The sequence below is a fragment of the Pecten maximus genome, chromosome 16 (assembly GCF_902652985.1).
Source record: "Pecten maximus chromosome 16, xPecMax1.1, whole genome shotgun sequence".
Lineage (NCBI taxonomy): Eukaryota > Metazoa > Mollusca > Bivalvia > Pectinida > Pectinidae > Pecten > Pecten maximus.
In genome coordinates, this window is record NC_047030.1 from 17,781,767 (window position 1) to 17,805,206 (window position 23,440).

The window sequence follows — 23,440 nt, forward strand, 5'->3', positions numbered from 1 at the left end:
CCAGTATGCCATGTTATATACCCCAGTATGTCATGGTTATATACTCCAGTATGTCATGTTATATACCCCAGTATGCCATGGTTATATACTCCAGTATGTCATGTTATATACTCCAGTATATCATGGTTATATACCCCAGTATGTCATGGTTATATACCCCAGTATGTCATGGTTATATACCCCAGTATGTCATGGTTATATACTCCAGTATGTCATGGTTATATACTCCAGTATGTCATGGTTATATAGTCCAGTATGTCATGTTATATACCCCAGTATGTCATGGTTATATACTCCAGTATGTCATGGTTATATACTCCAGTATGTCATGGTTATATACCCCAGTATGTCATGGTTATGTACTCCAGTATATCATGGTTATATACTCCAGTATGTCATGGTTATATACTCCAGTATGTCATGGTTATATACCCCAGTATGCCATGGTTATATACTCCAGTATGTCATGGTTATATACCCCAGTATGCCATGGTTATATACTCCAGTATGTCATGGTTATATACCCCAGTATGCCATGGTTATATACTCCAGTATGCCATGGTTATATACTCCAGTATGCCATGGTTATATACCCCAGTATGTCATGGTTATATACTCCAGTATGTCATGGTTATATACCCCAGTATGTCATGGTTATATACTCCAGTATGTCATGGTTATATACCCCAGTATGTCATGGTTATATACCCCAGTATGTCATGGTTATATACATCAGTATGTCATGGTTATATACCCCAGTATGTCATGGTTATATCCTCCAGTATATCATGTTATATACCCCAGTATGTCATGGTTATATACTGCAGTATGTCATAGTTATATACTCCAGTATGTCATGGTTATATACCCCAGTATGTCATGGTTATATACTCCAGTATGTCATGAATATATATCCCAGTATGTCATGGTTATGTACTCCAGTATGTCATGGTTATATACCCCAGTATGTCATGTTATATATCCCAGTATATCATGGTTATATACCCCAGTATGTCAAGGTTATATACCCCAGTATGTCATGGTTATATACCCCAGTATGTCATTGGTTATATACCCCAGTATATCATGGTTATATACCCCTGTATGTCATGGTTATATACCCCAGTATGTCATGGTTATATACCCCAGTATGTCATTGGTTATATACCCCAGTATGTCATGGTTATATACCCCAGTATGTCATGGTTATATACTCCAGTATGTCATGGTTATATACTCCAGTATGTCATGGTTATATACCCCAGTATGTCATGGTTATATACCCCAGTATATCATGGTTATATACCCCTGTATGTCATGGTTATATACCCCAGTATGTCATGGTTATATACCCCAGTATGTCATTGGTTATATACCCCAGTATGTCATGGTTATATACCCCAGTATGTCATGGTTATATACTCCAGTATGTCATGGTTATATACTCCAGTATGTCATGGTTATATACTCCAGTATATCATGGTTATATACCCCAGTATGTCATGGTTATATACCCCAGTATGTCATGGTTATATATTCCAGTATGTCATGGTTATATACTCCAGTATGTCATGTTATATACCCCAGTATGTCATGGTTATATACTCCAGTATGTCATGGTTATATACCCCGGTATGTCATGGTTATATACTCCAGTATGTCATGGTTATATACCCCAGTATGCCATGGTTATATACCCCAGTATGCCATGGTTATATACTCCAGTATATCATGGTTATATACGCCCTTGCCAGTGATGTTAGGTACATCATACAGTTGTTCCGTCATTCTAGGACTTGCCAGTGATGTTAGGTACATCATACAGTTGTTCTGTCATTCTAGGACGACTCGTCAGTGTTGGTAAAGGCCTAAATTATTCATAGGAGACGACCAAAAAATATTTCAAAATTAATTCCAAAATATGGATGGGTACATTCTAATTAAAATCTAGATGTTCATTCTTTTGATTGGGATAGGTACAGAAGGCAGCGTAAAGAAAACCAATCCTTACAAGAAACGGTGTCAAAGTAGACCTATGTACAATGTATATACACACGCTCACCCCATAAACTATACTGGTCAATTAGTACACATGATTGAGAATCTAAACGAAATGAAAATCGATTGAAATTCAAAATATTCAAAATAAAGATTTATTTTACAAGACAGGCAAAAACATTTCTTAACTTAAAAAATTTTGATATGAAAGCATTAATTGGATTTAAGGGGAAAGTCTCAGTTTAGGAACGTTCCTTGAATCCTTGAACGCTCCTGATCTAAGACATTGAAACATGCTTACCTATGGACAATTTTAAGTTAGGGAATTTCTTTAACGTAAGGAACGTTGGGTTGGTGGAGTTGGGGCCGGGTACATTATATCTTCCATGATAGAGCCATGCACGTGTGTGTTATACAATCATGCCCAGTATTTGTATAATATTGACCAAGTTTGCCTGTTTGCTACTCCAGAACTGATCCGATAACGAGGGCACCATTTAATCTATCTAGGTCGACTTTACAGGCTTCACTAGGTGTGTGACAATTCCGTAAGGACATTTAGACTCCAACAATTACAGTTACCCAAATCATCACCATGTTCATTAAAGAGTCCGCTCTCCTTTTTATCATCCTGGGTAAGTACACAATTCCTCATCTAGATCATGGAATAATCCTTTTACCGATAACACAAATGTTTAATGAAAATTAACTATAATGTAATCTACAATATGTCAGATCCATGTTGATAAGATTAAGACTAAATGTGTGACTATGGGTCTTTATCTCTGTTTAAATAACAGTTGATGTCATTACCTATCGTATGTTTATTCCAGGATTACGTTGAATGATTATATTGTGGCGGACTATTTTCTTTGCGGAAGTACCTAGTAGCCAATCAAAAGCGACATAATAGTCAATGACGTTATTTTTTATGCTATTGGACAAACATTTTAGCCAATAGAAAGGCTTGTTTCAAGCTGGAATATATAATTCTAACTCTATACAAGTCTCTATTTATTGTAGAGTACCAAGTTATAATTTTTTTCTCGTACGACTTCGGGTGAAGCTAACAAGGACATTGATGTGCATAAGTATTTTACCAGGCAAACGTGAAAAGGAAATATATTTATAAAAATAAAAATAAAAAAATAATAATAATAAAAAACTCTTCGTTCCGTCATATAGATATAGACAATGACGTTACGTCATGAGTCTGTTTCCGCTTCTAATCACTAAAATAACTAGTATTACTCTAGATCTAACTACACTGTACCATCATTTTTGATAAAAGATTGGCACAGAAATAAATGTTTTATTATATTGCCAGGTGTCACCTTGGTACATTCTGAGTGTGAACATGGATGGGTACAATACAAGGAAAACTGTATTCATTTCAACAGCCAGAGAACCAACTGGAACCAGGCCGAGGTACGTTGAGAATTATGAATTAAACAGAGAATACCGATATTATAACGAAATCCTAATTCTAAATCAAAATCAGCAAGGCAGATCAAGCGTTACCAATCCCCGCCCGATTTAACATTGATCTTTCATATCACCACCAGACTGCTGCGCTTACCTCGATCTTTACTTAATTAAAACATCACCAAAGGGGACAGCTTACATTTAAGATGCATGATAACCATTTACCAGTGGTTAACTTTCCATTTCTAGATAGTAACACCCTTCCTTCCACTACCTTTCCCAGCAGAACTTGTCCCCTTTTCACTATTTTCGTGACAGATATTGACTTCAAATGGAGAAATCAACAACACAAGTTTTCGAGAGTGATAAATGCCACGGAAAAGTTTTTTTTTTGTCGACATCACTTGGAAATATTCTATTTTCTTATGCGATATGAAGTCAGACGTGATCGTTGTTTGTCGATATGCCTTATGCCACTACCTTAGGTTTTTAGTTTACCCCTATATACCTTTTCTCGTCTCTATGCAAATTTATTTTATTCTTCAAATTGTGCCCTCGTTTGATTTATTTTGAGTTGGATTTATAATTCCGTTACTATGTCGGTATTCTTTGGTGATATTGGCCAATACACCACGATCGATAATCGGGTAGTACAATGGTAACACACTTGCCTTTCACCTAGACAGCCGGGGTTCGATATCCCGATCGGAAGTAAACCCGTATAGGGTCACCTGACCGACCACGTGGGCTTTTCCCGGGTATTCCGGTTTCCTCCCACAGTAATTAAGACTCCTCGCGTGCTCCCATCAAGAATGATATATAAGTTTCGCAATTGTTGTAAAAGTAAAGTTTACACTACAAAAGTTGGTAAGAATGGTCGAATCAAAATATCGACCAGGAAGCACTATAAAATAGCATAACAAGAGATGGTAGTTGTGACTAAGAGTTTGAAGTAACACCACTATCTGATAATTAGCGGATGTAGTAGCGCGAAAAGATAGAAAATCTATTTATAGTAACAGTGACCTAAATTTGGATGCCGGGAGATTGAAATGCAAATATAAACAATTACATGTATTTGGCAAGCCAAGTTGCCATCTTATCATGGAGCAAAGTTAATAGACCAAATTACTGTATATAAGATAAGATACAAGATTTCTCATTTAACATTTATGAGATATAATTTATAAGATATAATATATATATTGAAGATATCTTATATATTCCATAAGATGACAATATATAGTATATGATACACACTGTATATCTCATAAACTTATTTATTATAGAAAATTAAAAAAATATATGTATTTGTAAAATATTTCATATAAACTGCAACATTGCTCTATGAATAAAATCATCCTTGATACTCCCGTGGTTACGATTACAGCGAACGTGATCGTAATCCCTGGAGTAAAAATAATGGAATAAATTATAACAAGGCTTGCCATACAATCAGATACTAGTAAGTTTTGATAAAACTATTAGAGTGAGAATGACAAAAATATAATTTAGTAACAATTTTCTCAATTTCGCATGTTGATGGGGAAAAGATAATTGTGAGTAAGTGTCTGAAGTTTTAGGACAATGGGGTCATTTATTAAGTCCTTTACGCGAGGAAATATCTTCAAAGATACAATGAAAGCAGTTGAATATTTTCAAATGAGATAATGTTATTGATCATGGTAATCATCAACCTGCATATCTCGATATTTTAACAGACCTTGGTGTATATCAGGAACTAACTCATAAACGTCAATCATCTTTTGTCCCGGAAGAAAATTTCTTGTTTAAATTCTCAAATGGTTATTGAATATTTTGCAGATAGAGTGTAAAAAGCTTCATGGCTGGCTGGCGTCTGACGATTCTCAGGATAAACACGACTTTCTCTACACAATCGCAAATGTCCTGGAAAGTAAGAAAGAAATATATATGTATGTTTGTTCGTTACGGTTACTTTTTTTACAGATGCTTATGACAGGAAGTCATTCTAGCCTTTACCGACACTTTAACACTAGCCCTCCACCTCTGGGCTGTGAGTTCGAAACATACATGGGGCAGTTGCCAGGGGCGTAGCTAGACCAATGAGAATGTGTAAGCCCAGGCGAGGGGTTTGGGAGCGGAACTAAATAATTTACTATATGTTATTACTAGTGACCCCATCCCTTCATTCGCTCTTTTGAAGTTCAAATGATGTGAAATTTATATCAAATTAAAGTTTGAAGTTTTTTCTATCGGATAAATGTTGCAATTGTATAGGTTTAATGGCATATAAGAGCACACGGGTACTCGAAAGACAGTAACCCTGACATTTACAGTGCACTGGGGATCCCCCCACCTGGGGTATTCCGGCCTTTTTACACCTCGAATTCTACGTCATTCTATTTTCAGTAGGAGTCAAGACCCTACTCTTTATTCTCGTACACAGAAAATACCCATTAAATTTTCATATGTTATTTACTCAGGAAAGCAGCTACAAACCTAAGAAACACATTTTTCTCGGGGACTTGTTTCAGGTGAAACACCAGCTGATTTAGTTGTGCGAGTCCTTTATAGATTTTGTAAAGATATGCAATTGTTTTCAGAGACAGTTATTTTATAACTTTTTATTCTTAAGAAGACTGATCTAGACTTTAGACAATTAATTCTTTTTTTGACAATTCGATGTCAATGTAATTTGCGTGTAACCGTGGTGTTGAGGCTCGGAGAGAGTGAATGAGCATCTTGGATTGCCATTAATACATGTGTGCAACTAGAATTTTAGGTTGTTTGGGAGTATGTGGCTTTAACAAGCTGTCCGAGGTTTGCCCAATTGGTAGACAGCGACTTAAGAGTAAAAGTTTTCAATTTTGTGTCGCTGTGGCGAAAACCTGAACAATACACACAGTATACATTTTGTCTTCATTCTGAATAAATACACTTGTCAACTTTATAAAATCGGAAACATAGAATTGATTGGCTAGTCATAGATGAGGTTTTTGATATTCCAGAATTACTAGGCTTACATCAATTAAAAGGTACATTGTACATGGTAGACTAGTTACTAATTTGGTTATTTGATACAAGAATTGGATGTTATGATAATTACTCATATTTAATTTGATAGTTACTTGAAATATTGGCCCAACCCACATGGTAGGAATTTTTATGTGCAAGCCCAGGCTTTTTTTTTTCTTGTGGACGCTACGCCCCTGGTTGCTAGGTACTGACCGTAGGCCGGTGGTTTTTCTCCGGGTACACCGGTGTCCTATAAAATTCTGATCGCCATGAAATACTGACCTGGGTCGGTATTTTATAGGGGTCAATATTTTATATGACACCGGCTTTCCTCCACCTCCAAATCCTGGCACGTCCTAAAATGACCCTGGCTGTTAATAGGACGTTAAACAAAAACAAACCAAACAAACCAAATCTAGGACTAGATACATGGACATTTATTCCATGCTCTTTAAAAAGTATACAATACTCTATAACATATATATTATAATATTTGTGTGCACTTTCTTCCATTGTGCTTTCAAATTATTTTGTGGGTACAAAATTTCGTGGTTAGCCCATACGACAATAATATAACAATATTCGTTGTATCTGTATTCGTAGTTCCATACCTACCAGGAAAACGGTTAAAAAAAACAGGTCCAGTCCACAGGCGCTTGCATAGAAAATTAGAAAAAATGAAAAAAAATCAAAGTACTGGAAGTACTGTAAACGAACATTATTGTTTAATGCAAAATCAGTAATCTTCTTAGTTTTAAGTTGATAAATTTACTGATATCGGCTTAGGAATTAATTGCAAATAATTTGAAATGTTTGCAGCTGTTCTGATTTGATTGTACACATGCATGTTTCTGTAAGGTCCTAATTGAAATTGGAAGTTTGTTGATCTATCTTGGATCGATGAAAATAAAATATGTCTTCTTTCTTTCGGGAAGGCATCATCAGTTATAATACAGCTAGGACTCTGTGACCTTATTGATGCCAACTTCTAATATGCACTAAATTTTGGCTAGTTCCATCGTTAGTTTGGCATACATAGTTGTATTTCAACTAAATATGATGAAACACACATAAAGAATTACTGAAAACCAAAACCAGAGCTGCTAATCAAGGCCCGAATTAGGAATGTATCCTATTGAAACTGTACTCAAGCATTTATGGTACTTCAAAACAAAAAAACCTGACTCCTTTTGTTCAGGAATCATTTGATGTTAATAAATCTGTATATGAGAAGATAAACTTCTGTTATAATTACAGTATTGTAAACAATGTGATAAAGAATAACAACCAGATAAAGACTATCTTCATCGAATAATTCAGCAAACAGGAAAAGAAAACTTCAAGATTCATTTTCAACTTCAAACCTGATCACAAAGATTACAGTCCATTCGATGGGACGACACATTCCCTATTTATTGTCCTTTTCCAATGTTGATCATCCAATCATACTGAACCACACAATTCAGCAATGTAATTGCACAAATCACACCTTTTATGTGGAGAGAACATTTTTGGAGGTGTTATAAGATTCCATAACTGTATGCAAATTGTGAAGCATTCCATATCTATATAGTTATATACCGTACGTGTATATATTTACACATATCAAAATTGGAATGACACAGGAGATTTGCAAGTTTAAGTTCACCATCAGTCATGGGAGGTTTATGTAAAATGTTATATTTACCGGGGTAATTAGTAATTTTGAGAATATATTTATGAAGCTCTATTCTGTACATTCTACCAGTTCTTAGAGAATGGGCACAATTTTATGTTCTCCAATGTCAAAATTAATCATATGTAAAATATTAGGGGTTTATTCGCCATTCTAGGCCTGATTGCCGTCATAGTAAAATTACCAAAATGGACTTGAAATCAATATTTTTAAGAGAATGATCTATGACTTGAATATTTCATAAAAATAATGTAATACATCGTTTATTCACTTCATTCAGATCTTCAGACACCACATAATTTGTGAAGTCATATATAGAAATATATGAACCATTTTGTTATTATTTATAGTTCACACAAGTAAGCACTAGATGTAAGCAGTAAGTATATGTACCGCTATCTACTGGCATGACTTTGAGTACAGTAAACTACACTCGCTTTGTGGATATTGACAGGATAACATATATTTACATACTAATTCAATTTTAGAATTGTAACTGAAATCTTGTAACAGCATGGCACAAATAGTCATCTGAACATGTGTTGTATATTGAAAAATTATTTAAGGTAAATTTTCAGTTTATCAATTCATTGATTACTCCGTGTTTGAAGTATGGTGTAGTGAGAATTTCAAGTCTTGATCATGACTTGATGAAAATTTTAAATTAACAAATTATTAAAATGAATTTGTTTGAAAAATAACACAAGTTCCACAGCAATATTATATAGAGAATCAATCACAATATATCAAAAGTTATAAAACTACAAATAACAATTAACGGCTGAATATCAAATTAAGTGAATATCACAAGTCTTTTTGCATTTGTTTTTAGATAATCCGGATTTCGGTTTTCTGGCTTTAAAAAAAAACGAGAAGTATTTTAATTGCCGTTATAGTTGAATTACCAAAATGGACCTGAAATCAGTATTTTTAAAAAAAGAATGATCTATGACTTGAATATTTCATAAAAATAATTTAATACATCGTTTATTCACTTCATTCAGATCTTCAGACGTTTTTCGTCTATATTTAAATGTCCCATGTTCTCAATGGCTGTAGATCTAGCGTGATGTTTATGTTTACAAAACTATTTTTAGTAACACGTGTTTTATTATGCAGCATAACAGATAACTCTAGTTTTCTCTTGATACTTCAGCTCCTCCTCCTGTCCTGTAATAATGTCCATCCTAACCCAGGCCCCCCAGATTATAATAACTGTATATCTATTTTCCACTTGAATATTCGTAGTCTAAGAAATAAGTTATCACATTTAGAAAATTTGGCTTCTGATTATGATATTGTTTGCGTCACCGAGACTCACCTTGATCCTTCTATTTCTGACGCTGATATACTCCTGGGTGGTTACGAGTTATAACGTAAGGACCGGGGAACCCCGGGAGGGGGGATAGCAGTATTTACATCCAGTCTCTTGTGCACCCGTCGTAGAGCTGACTTAGAATTTCAGGTGGGTGAGGTTATTTGGACGGAGATCAATTTTCCATATAAAAAATATCTTCTGTGTACTCTGTATAGGCCTCCTAATATCGCACAATCCTTTTGGAATCATCTACAGAATTCTATAGACACTGCTATTCAGGAAACCCCAAATATAGTATTAGTTGGTGATATAAATGTTGATCTTTTAACTGTAGAAAACACGCACGTTGTGTATGATATTATCCACACCTTTCACCTAACTAATGTAATCGACAAACCGACACGCATAGGACGCACGAGCTCTACCTTACTTGACCCCATTTTACTCTCCGACACGTGTACTTCTAACTTTTCTGACGTAATTGACATTGGCGATGAGGTATCTGACCATAAAGCGACGACTGTAGAACTGACTGTAGGCACAGTAATTACCAGGACGTTTAAACGAACCATAAGATGTTACAATGAAGCTAATTACGAACTTTTTAATAGTAAACTTGACGATACAGACTGGGATGATTTATTCTCTACCTCGCACTCCCCAGATGACATGTGTGTTAAGTTTACAGAAAAATATTTGGACATAGCTGAGGAGTGCATTCCTACGAAAACTGTTACAATACGACCTAATGACAAGCCTTGGTTTAATTTTGACCTTCGACGTGAAATAAGGAAAAGAGACAGACTTTTAATTTTTTTTAAATCTAATCGCTCTATAAGAAACTTGACGAATTTTCGGAGACAACGTAATCACGTTAATAATCTAAAAAAGCACATAAAAGAACAGTTCTATGCGGACATAAATGGTATTTTAGACCGTTTTTCTGATTCGAATCCTAGAAATTTTTGGAAAGTTGTCCGCATATTAATAAAATCTACTGAAACTGTTAATACTATACCACCCCTTGTAAATAATAACGGAGATCTTGTAATGACAGATGTAGATAAAGCTAATATACTAAATGATTACTTTGTTTCCATTTCTACTATTGACGACACAAACATCGACGAGCCAGGGGTCGAACTTAGGACGGACGCTACTATATCAGACATACAATTTGAACTCAATGACGTAATCGACATACTTAAATCTTTATCTATATACAAAGCTGTAGGTCATGATGGGATTAGTCACAGTATGTTAAAAAATACTGCAGTATCTGTAGCTTATCCTTTATCATTAATTTTTAGATACTCGTTGGATACTGGTGTCTTTCCAGAACATTGGAAATTAGCAATAGTTATGCCATTATTTAAGAATGGGGATAAACATGTTTCTTCAAATTATAGACCTATATCATTACTCAGTACTAGTGGTAAAGTTTTTGAACGCTTAGTTGTGAAATTTTTGAATAATTATTTACTTGAAAACTCACTTATATATAAATACCAGTCAGGTTTCCAACCTGGTCACTCTACCGTTCATCAAATGATAGAAATTTATCATACTGTTTGTGAAAATTTGGAAAAAAAGCAACCAACGTGTCTAGTTTTTTGTGATATCTCCAAAGCGTTCGATCGTGTGTGGCACAAGGGACTAAATGTAAAATTAGCTAATTATGGAATAAACGGAAAACTTTTAAAATGGTTAAATTATTATATCAGAAACCGGAAACAACAAGTTTTCGTAGGAATTAGTAAATTTTCCGTCAGAACTACTAATGCTGGCGTTCCGCAAGGGTCAGTATTGGGTCCTCTTCTTTTTATCCTATATATAAATGACATATCAGATAACCTTGAAAGTCTTTCCAAATTATTTGCTGATGATACCTCCTTATTATGTTCTGGTCGATCGCTCTTGGAAATTGAAACGAAAATAAATAATGACTTAGTTAAAATTCAAAATTGGGCAGAAACATGGCTGGTGAAATTCAACCCTCTGAAAACGGAAGCTTTACTTATTTCAAACAATGAACACGAACATGTTGTAGATATAAGCTTTAATAATGTGGATGTAGAATTTGTTGATAATCATAAACACCTAGGAGTTACTTTAGATGCAAATTGCAGATGGTCCACTCATATTGACAACACTTGTAAAAAGGTATCAAAACAGGTAAGTATCCTCCGAAAGCTCAAATATCTTTTAAACAGACAAACTTTAATTAAAATTTACAAGTCTTATATTCTGCCATTATTTGAATACTGTTGTGAGGTTTGGGACGGTTGTTCTCTCGGTGATGCAGACAAATTGGAAAAACTTAACTTAGAAATAGCAAGAATAATTACTGGATTACCATCTTTTGCTAGCAGACTTTCATTATATTCTGAAAGTGGTTTAGAACCACTTGCAACTCGTCGTACTAGGAGAAAACTGCAACTTTTCTATAAAGTCACAAATCACCTAACACCAAACTATTTATCCACTCTACTGCCTCCTCTAGTATCTGAAAACTCTCACTATAACCTCCGAGACGCCAATAACTACTCTTTACCAAATTTCCGACTTCATTTGACCAATATTTCGTTTTTCCCGGCTACTATTCGACTTTGGAACCAATTAGATTTAGAAACTAGGCAAGTAACTCATACTTAGTTTTTAAAAAGTCTATCACTAATATATCAAAAGTACCTTATTATTACTCTGTTGGAAATAGAAAATCTAATATATTGCATGCAAGATTAAGAAATAGTTGTAGTACTTTAAATAATGACCTTTTCCGATCTCATCTGATTGATTATAGTCACTGTCAATGTGGTCATCCTATTGAGGATACATATCATTTCTTCTTCGTCTGTAATAATTATGTTGAACAGAGAATCGAATTGTACCGAAATCTGAACAATTTCATACCGCTAGATCTGCAGCTATTACTGTATGGAAGCAGTGATTTATCCATAGAGGATAATGTTACAATATGTAAAAACACTCAGAAGTACATTCTTGATTCGTATAGATTTTAATTCCCCTTATCTCTCTATATATATCTGTGTAAATTTATGTGTGCTTATCATATCTATTCCGATGCCGATGGCAAAAGAGAATCGAATTTCCAGGAGGCATAGGAAGCGAACGGAGAGAGCTAACCATGGCACAGGATGTGATGAACTTTAGAAACAGCAAAGTGTTTTGAAAAGTGAATAGTGTGAACTTCTGCTATCGGCATCGGAATAGTTTATTGGAATAGTTTACTTGAATTATTTATTCATTTGATAATCTATAGTCATAATGATTTTTTTTAAATTATATCTTCATTATAACTCTCTCTCTCTCTCTCTCTCTCTCTCTCTCTCTCTCTCTCTCTCTCTCTCTCATATGTAAATATATGTCATCTTGTAAAATAAATGTATTATATGTATGTAAAATTATATAGGGAAAAGGCTTAATATAAGTTTGATAACTTGTGCCCAATTCCCATGTATATATTAAGATACAATAAAATATGTTTAAATCAAATCAATTCAGACACCGCATAATTTGTGAAGTCATATATAGAAATATATGAACCATTTTTGTTATTGATTTATAGTTCACACAAGTAAGCACGAGATGTAAGCAGTACGTATATGTACCGCTATCTACCGGCATGACCGAGTACAGTAGACTACACTCGCTTTGTGGATATTGACAGTATAACATATATTTACATACTAATTCAATTTTAGAATTATAACTGAAATCGTGTAACAGCATGGCACAAATAGTCATCTGAACATGTGTTGTATATTGAAAAATTATTTAGGTAAATATTTAATTAACTCATTTGCTTGACTTTTAGAATTGTAACTGAAATCTTGTAACAGCATGGCACAAAAAGTTGTATATATATAATTGAAAAATTATTTAGGTAAATATTAACTCATTTGCTTGACTTCAATTTTCAATTGATCAATTCATTGATTACTCCGTGTTTGAAGTATGGTGTAGCGAGAATTTAAAGTCTTGATCATGACTTGATGAACGTTCTAAATTAACAAATTATCAAAATGAATTTGTTTGAAAAATAACACAAGTTCCACAGCAATATTATATAAAGAATCGATCACACTATTTCAGAAGTTATAAAACTACAAATAATAATTAATGGCTGAATGTCAAATAAAGTGAATATCACAAGTCTTTTTTCATTTGTTTTTAGATAATCCGTATTTCCTTTTTCCGTCTTTGAAAAAAAAATACGTAGGCGTATTGCATAGTAAACGTAGCCATGTGTACAGTGTACATATGTAACAGCTGATTTCAATCAGATTGACTTAACATGAACTTAACACCGTCTCAGTAGTTCGTCACAATCGAAAATTTGATCGTGAATTCGGTATTTTGCAAATTCTTTCAAAATACTTCCAGGTAAAGGAAAAAAATGCATATGGTCTCTATACAAACACCAAAGATTAATAGATCCTATATTGGGTCCATTCTCTCTTAAAAATATCGATTTGGGTCCACTATCGGCCATTTCGGTAATTCAACTCTAACGACAATCGGGCCGCGATTCGCAAATGAAAAATTTATTTAAAATTCGTAAACCTCTAATATTTTACATATGATACAATTAGGCATTGAAAAACATATATGTGGGTCAATTCTCTGAAAATAATGCCAATTTATATTATAATTAAGCCCCATTTTTCTTCGTTTCGGTATTTCCAAGTCTGCTTCACCTGTGGTCCGTTTCAGTAAATATTCTCGACTTTGCCGAAATAAAAACAAGCTATATATATAATCATGACAACTGCCGACCACACGTATCTAAAAGTGTTATTGTTGATATCATCTGAATATTGCCGTAGTTATCTGTCACTTCGATTGTAAACCATTGCCAAAGTCATGGAAGAATCGACCAATCAAATTGGTTTAACGTTTGATTTCCGTAATCTTGCAGTTACCTCCCTTACAACAGTAAATACGTTCTAAGTATCGCCTACAACAACCAATCCCGTGCACATGGCAACAAGATATTATCATTTGCATTCGATTTATTGGTCGTTTTCGTCAAAGGAAAATGGAATATGGAAATCGATGACAATGTTAACGCTATGACCAGTCACCCTGACCACAAATGCCACCTAGTATCCACCTTTCTCGCAAACATGTACTGTACAGTAACCTATATAGTATGATACAATGTATCGTCTCGTATGCCGTTATTGATATATTTCTTTCTCTAAATTATATAAATACTCATCTAGTTGACAATGATGTAACATTCTAGAATATATATAATACACATTTAAGTAAATCGCGGACATATTTGCAGACCGATGCTATAATGTCAGCCGTTTTGGAATGAACACGGAAGAGCAAAACTTTCTAAACATCCGGAGACGAATGCGCCTGCGCAATATTTGTTAACATAAATATAGGCCCTTTTGACCTGGAGTTATTCGCAAAGTTCAGGTTCATTTAGTCTTCACATTTCGCTAGCGTTATGCATTTCTCAAATCGTATGCATCTTGGAAACATCTGCTGAATACATTTCAACATTTTCGGTAAAACTACTACATAAAACGAAGATGTTTTTGCAAGTAAATTATTTGAAGCGTAAGGCAATGGGGGCAGCCATATTTCATTGCAACAGACAGTAGATGGCGTATTGGTGAATGTGGCTACCAAATATGGTCATATTTCTCAGTCCAGTTCTTGATGGCAATAACCGAACATTAATGTTCGTTTAAAAATGATACCAGTACGTGGTATGTGTACTGTGTAATACACAGATTACACATACCACTGTCAAATAAAAAAAATGAAATCACATATTCTATGCAAGCGCCTGTGGTCCAGTCCACAGACATTTAGGTAAACGTATTAACGATTCCCAACAAGACAAAAGGATGGCTTGCGCAGGTTTACAAACTTCTATAGGCTTGATCTATTTCATTGTGTTCCAAGAAGGCTAGTGTTACTTTTGAAGAAGCCTGATAGACAATGCAGGGATCAAGTGTCAAATATCCCGTCCATATCTAAGATCGTGGAGGAGACTGTCCAAGTGACCAGAGGTGCACCTGCATGCTAACAGTCTCTATGACCACATGCAATCCACAAAGCACAGGACACTCCACAGAGACGAAACTACATTGTGTCCACAGTGACCTAGCCGCCCTGGATAACAATATAGAGTAGTTCATTTGATTGTCTAGAGCATACTGCCTTGTCAAAGTATCCATGTTGATTTGGTGACTGGTGATGCACCACGCTGAATCCAATCCCATTTCAATGAACTACTGTTTTAGACGACAAAATCTTGGACTTGGAGATTCTTGAAGTGTCAGTCTGCGAAAATATTGTCTAAAGTAATTGGGGATGTTTGTTGACATCATAGACTTCAGTATCATTATCTACATTGCTCCTAGACCACAGAACAACTGGGATACCACATCAGAAAATCTAGAAGTTTCTTCAACACCTGGACGTACACGCCAATATACGCTAGCTTGACCAGGAAAAGACAAGACAGCTAAAAGGGAACGGCAAACGTTTTGAGACATTCCAAGCTGTAAAAACATACACTTCGATAGTACAGTTACCATGTAGAAAAGGAAAACCACTATTCCAAGTTTCTGTTATCACCAACTAGAAACACTGTACCCGACAATTAGAAGCATGGAAGAGTTTGGTACATTTTGTTGTTGACTCTCGGTGCAGTAGTAGTTACAGCAAGATTTTACAGATCTATTTGTTGAGTATTTTTTGAAATCATTTTTCTTCAAATTTTCAACATATGATAACTCACATGATACAAAAATCAAAGAAAACTTTAATACACACTTACATTAACTGTATACCAGGGGTGTTTTGAAGCTTGATTAGAATATAACTAGTAGTAGTGTTAAAAGATAGCAGCATATGTATTTATACTCAAGATAAAGGGATACATAATGACTTTGTCTTCTTTTTATTATCAGCAATCAGAATTTTCCCCTTCTACATTGGAGCGACCGACTTCATCTTTGAGGGCCAGTACAGGTGGGTGGAGACTGGAGCGTACGTTGGGCCTTTTACTAAGTGGCAGCCAGGGTATCCTAACGGTAACTGGACAAACAACTGTCTGATGTTGAACTGGAATGGAACCGACCTGTTCTGGCAGGACGAGAGATGTTCTAACAGTCATTATTTCATCTGTGAGAAAATGTGAGTGTTACCTCCTCTCAATATTCATTACTTAATTCATTACATTTTACCTGTGAACTGTCAGAAATCATTTAAACAACTTTTATGATCACTGCTCAAAAGATTATAAGTGAGTCAGTGACTATATAAGAAGATTATACCACCATAATCGTCATCTCACACAATACGTCATCTTACACAATACGTCATCTTCAACAATAATTCACTTTCAACAATACTTCATCTTCCACAATACAATAGTCATCTTAAACAATACTTCATCTTACACAATACGTCATCTTACACAATAAAACACGTCATCTTACACAATACGTCATCTTACACAATACATTACGTCATCTTACACAATACGTCATCTTACACAATACAGTATGTCATCTTACACAATACAATACGTCATCTTACACAATACGTCATATTACACAATACAGTACGTCATCTCGCACAATACAATACGTCATCTTACACAATACAGTACGTCATCTTACACAATACGATACGTCATCTTACACACCACAACACGTCATCTTACACAATACGTCATCTCACACAATAAAATACGTCATCTTAAACAATACTTCATCTCACAATACAATACGTCATCTTACACAGCACAATAAGTCATCTTACACAATACTTCATCTTACACAACACAATAGTCGTCTCACACAATACTTCATCTCACAATACAATACGTCATCTTACACAATACAATACGTCGTCTTAAACAGCACAATACGTCATCTTACACAATACGTCATCTAACACAACACAACACGTCATCTTACACAATACGTCATCTCACACAATACAATACGTCATCTTACATAATACAATACGTCATCTTACATAATACGTCCTCTTACACAATACAATACGTCCTATCAAACAATACAATACGTCATATCAAACAATACAATACGTTATCTTACATAATACGTCATCTTACACAATACAATACGTCATCTTACACAATACAATACGTCATCTTACACAATACATTACGTCATCTTACACAATACGTCATCTTACACAATGCAATACGTCATCTTACACAATACGTCATCTTACTTAATACAATACGTCATCTTACACAATACGCCATCTTACACAATACAATACGTCATCTTACACAATACAATACGTCATCTTACACATTACAATACGTCATCTTACACAATACAATACATAATCTTAAACAGCACAATAGTCGTCTTACACAATACTTCATCTCACAATATAATACGTCATCTTACACAATACGTCATCTTACACAATACAATACGTCATCTTACACAATACGTCATCTTACACAATACAATACGTCATCTTAAACAATACAATACGTCATCTTACACAATACAATACGTCATCTTACACAATACGTCATCTTACACAATACAATACGTCATCTCACACAATACGTCATCTTACACAATACAATACGTCATCTTAAACAATACTTCATTTTACACAATACGTCATCTTACACAATACGTCATCTTACACAATACAATACGCCATCTTACACAATACTTCATCTTACACAACACAATAGTCGTCTTACACAATACTTCATCTCACAATATAATACGTCATCTTACACAATACGTCATCTTACACAATACAATACGTCATCTTACACAATACGTCATCTTACACAATACAATACGTCATCTTACACAATACGTCATCTTACACAATACGTCATCTTACACAATACGTCATCTTACACAATACAATACGTCATCTCACACAATACGTCATCTTACACAATACAATACGTCATCTTAAACAATACTTCATTTTACATAATACGTCATCTTACACAATACGTCATCTTACACAATACATTACGTCATCTTACACAATACGTCATCTTACACAATACAGTACGTCATCTTACACAATACGTCATCTTACACTATACAATACGTCATCTTACACAATACGTCATCTTACACAATACAATACGTCATCTTACACAATTCAATACGTCATCTTACACAGCACAATACGTCATCTTACACAATACAATACGTCAACTTAAACAGCACAATACGTCATCTTACACAATACGTCATCTCACACAATACAATACGTCATCTTACATAATACAATACGTCATCTTACATAATACAATACGTCGTCTTACACAATACAATACGTCGTCTTAAACAGCACAATACGTCATCTTACACAATACGTCATCTTACACAACACAAAACGTCATCTTACACAATACGTCATCTCACACAATACAATACGTCATCTTACATAATACAATACGTCATCTTACATAATACGTCCTCTTACACAATACAATACGTCATATCACAATACAATACGTCATCTCACATAATACTTCCTCTTACACAATACAATACATCATCTTACATAATACTTCCTCTTACACAATACAATACGTCATCTCACACAATACAATACGTCATCTCACACGATTCAACACGTCCTCTTACACAATACAATACGTCATCTTACACAATACAATACGTCATATTACACAATACAATACGTCATCTTACACAATACGTCATCTTACACAATACAATACGTCATCTCACACAATACGTCATCTTACACAATACAATACGTCATCTTAAACAATACTTCATTTTACACAATGCGTCATCTTACACAATACGTCATCTTACACAATACATTACGTCATCTTACACAATACGTCATCTTACACAATACAATACATCATCTTAAACAGCACAATACGCCATCTTACACAATACTTCATCTTACACAACACAGTAGTCGTCTTACACAATACTTCATCTCACAATATAATACGTCATCTTACACAATACGTCATCTTACACAATACAATACGTCATCTTACACAATACGTCATCTTACACACTACAATACGTCATCTCACACAATACGTCATCTTACACAATACAATACGTCATCTTAAACAATACTTCATTTTACACAATACGTCATCTTACACAATATGTCATCTTACACAATACATTACGTCATCTTACACAATACGTCATCTTACACAATACAGTACGTCATCTTACACAATACGTCATCTTACACTATACAATACGTCATCTTACACAATACGTCATCTTACACAATACAATACGTCATCTTACACAATTCAATACGTCATCTTAAACAGCACAATACGTCATCTTACACAATACGCCATCTTACACAATACGTCATCTCACACAATACAATACGTCATCTTACATAATACAATACATCATCTTACACAATACAATACGTCGTCTTACACAATACAATACGTCGTCTTACACAATACAATACGTCGTCTTACACAATACAATACGTCGTCTTAAACAGCACAATACGTCATCTTACACAATACGTCATCTTACACAACACAAAACGTCATCTTACACAATACGTCATCTCACACAATACAATACGTCATCTTACATAATACAATACGTCATATCACAATACAATACGTCATCTCACACAATACAATACGTCATCTTACATAATACGTCCTCTTACACAATACAATACGTCAGATCACAATACAATACGTCATCTTACACAATACAATACGTCATCTCACACAATACAATACGTCATCTCACACGATACAACACGTCCTCTTACACAATACAATACGTCATCTTACACAATACAATACGTCATCTTACACAATACATTACGTCATCTTACACAATACGTCATCTTACACAATACAGTACGTCATCTTACACAATACAATACGTCATCTTACACAATACGCCATCTTACACAATACAATACGTCATCTTACACAATACAATACGTCATCTTACACATGACAATACGTCATCTTACACAATACAATACGTCATCTTAAACAGCACAATACGTCATCTTACACAATACAATACGTCATCTCACACAATACAATACGTCATCTCACACAATACAATACGTCCTCTCACACAATACAATACGTCATCTTACACAATACGTCATCTTACACAATAAAATACGTCATCTTACACAATACAATACGTCATCTCACACAATAAATTACGTCCTCTTACACAATAAAATACGTCATCTCACACAATACAATACGTCATCTTACACAATACAGTACGTCATCTTACACAATACAATACGTCATCTTACACAATAAAATACGTCATCTCACACAATAAAATACGTCCTCTTACACAATACAATACGTCATCTTACACAATAAAATACGTCCTCTTACACTATACAGTACGTCATCTCACACAATACTTCGTCTTACACAACAGATTACGTCATATGTAAGACAACGCTTCAAGTTAGACAATACAGTGTGACATGTAATACAATACATAATGTTGGAGAAAACAATATGGCATGTAAGACAATAACCTATGATAGACAATACAATATGTCTTGTAAGACAATACTTCTTGGTAGACAATACAACATGTATTATAAGACAACACGCCATGTAACATCTATATTAGGAATACAATGCATGTTGCCACTAACACATTAGAGAGTCTTTACACTGCGTTATTTTTTTTTATTGTTTGACGAAAACTCACTTGGTTTTATTAATTGATAGATCGTAGAAATGTGTGCATCATCTAACATTCTGTATATGAAACCAGGTGGCGATATTAATTTTTCTTTGGAAATTTCCAAGACTCCATTGTCGTCAAAACCCCGGTTTAGAATCTAATTACTTACAATTTTCCTGATTATTTTCCAGGAGCAACACCACCCAAACACCTGTTGTCGGCTAATGAAGTGAAACCCGTAAATATCCAAGGACAATTCCTCTGATGAATCTTTGTTGTGTTACGCATGTAGGAAAATAAAGGCATTGTCAAGGTCTTCCTTATGACTAACGTTTGTTTACATTCAGAATAGGAGAGGTTTGTTTGTTTTTGTTTTAACGTCCTATTAACAGCTAGGGTCATTTAAGGACGTGCCAGATTTTGGAGGTGGAGGAAAGCCGGAGTACCCGGAGAAAAACCACCGGCCTACAGTCAGTACCTGGCAACTGCCCCACGTAGGTTTCGAACTTGCAACCCATAGGAGAGGAAACAAGACTGGGGATGTAAACTGACTTAACTCTAGACGGTCTCTAACAATTTGAACTAATTGGCAACCGGCATTCAGCAGCATAGTCCGCTCTAGATATATACTTCTGATTTAGTGTCATACTCGTCCTCCTTCAAATGATGTGATCAAAATAACAAGGAATCGCGTATTTAACGTTATACACAGACGTTGTCATATATTTCTTTATCGATATTTCCTACATTTCTAATGCCCGTTAACTCCGATTTATACTTGTTTCCTCACCTAGATCTTAACTTCATCCTCGATAGTCCAGGGATTACGTACACTTCCAGTCTGCATCCCTAGAATCATGGTAAAATGGAAGTCTGTCACCGCCAAAATGAAAATTAGTTTTGTTTTAGTCTTTGTAAATTGACTTGCTTTGAACTTGGTGGTCGATCCCGTTAACTTAAAAAGAAATACATCAGCTTATCGAAAGGTCAGTTTCCCCCTGACACTTATCAAATACAGTCAAACTTCGATGTTTCGAAGTTCAAGGGACTAACAGAAAAACTTCGAAACAGCGGGACTTCGAATTATTAATGGTTGACAATAGATCGATGTTTTCTTGATAATGACCATATATGTTAACGTACGTTACATGTCCTCTGTGTCTTCGTGATGATCGTCGCCTGTCAGGCTCAAAAGTTAATTTATACCTCAAACAAAACAAAATAAAAATACTTTTCATTAATTATACCTAAGCATTTTATTAATTAAACAAACTATGTATCGGTTACAAAACACTTATATCGCGTCTTATTATACGTCCCTGGTTTAACAGATAAAGCAAAAGAAGTACAATGCACACTTACGTAAGTCGTTAGGCTTTTCTGCTAAAGACACGCGCGGTTACGTTATGTGCATATAAAATACGGAATGTCGATCGGTTGGAGAATGCATGATTGAATGACAAATAATCGATTTACTTGGATATTTATGTATAAGTTTGCAATGTGACACTTATGAGTGAAGACATCGCTAATTGTTTAAAATTGGTCCGCTTGTTTTATAGTTCCGTAAAATTTACTCACCGACCGCTGATTTCAATGGCGGCGAAGATTATCAGAGACGACTACCGAAATGTTTTACCGGAGTGATTAAATGTCATGGCTTCTAAATACACCTTTTATCTATCAATTTGGTCTGATTATTAATTAACCCCATGATCGGGAGTGACAACACACACTATCGTTATCCCTATTGTCAGTCAGGGCATCTAGGGGAGAAGTGTTAAATCTTGCCGCGGGGGTCACGACCAACACCTGTCCAGTGGTCAGTACAGGTAAACTTTTGTTCGAATCATGAGATGTCAATTACCTATGACATCATAGCTAACGGGCCATGAAAAAAGTTCGATACATCGAAAACTTCGATTTATAAAAATTCGAATCATGCATAGGTTCGTTAGTAGCGTTATATAGTAAGGAAATTCGGGACCAAGCAAAAAGTTCGATACAGCGAGAAATTCGAATCATCGAAGTTCGAATCATCGAGGTTTGACTGTAGCTAATTTTATTTTTTTCACTATTCCAAGGTACAGAGAGCGAAAATGAACTATCGTGGATGTCTTTACTTACAATATAACGAACTGGGACAGCTAACAACCAAGCTGAATGATCAGCGGTATAATTTCAATTTCCCACTTGTTGATTTTTCCATTTCTAGATAGCAACATTCCTGCATCCCCTACCTACGGTGTTTTATATTAGTTGATCCGATACTTGTTCACATTATCAAGATTT

The 23,440-nt window shown here is 34.8% G+C and overlaps 1 protein-coding gene across 1 annotated transcript; it reads left to right on the top strand.

Moving 5' to 3' along the window:
* The first annotated feature begins 2,460 nt into the window (after positions 1-2,460).
* On the top strand, positions 2,461-21,471 carry LOC117344510 (hepatic lectin-like). Its single transcript, XM_033907271.1, has 5 exons — positions 2,461-2,633; positions 3,326-3,426; positions 5,248-5,338; positions 16,379-16,604; positions 21,340-21,471. Exons 1-5 carry the CDS (start codon positions 2,594-2,596, stop codon positions 21,371-21,373), a joined length of 492 nt encoding a protein of 163 aa, XP_033763162.1. The 5' UTR covers positions 2,461-2,593; the 3' UTR covers positions 21,374-21,471.
* Positions 21,472-23,440: the final 1,969 nt, after the last annotated feature.

What these genes read in the sequence shown, in the direction of transcription:
- LOC117344510 (XM_033907271.1), top strand. Translation starts at nt 2,594, where the DNA reads ATGTTCATTAAAGAGTCCGCTCTCCTTTTTATCATCCTGG. An exon ending in TCTCCTTTTTATCATCCTGG is followed by an intron (nt 2,634 to 3,325) that starts GTAAGTACACAA and finishes TTATATTGCCAG; the next exon opens with GTGTCACCTTGGTACATTCT. An exon ending in CCAACTGGAACCAGGCCGAG is followed by an intron (nt 3,427 to 5,247) that starts GTACGTTGAGAA and finishes AATATTTTGCAG; the next exon opens with ATAGAGTGTAAAAAGCTTCA.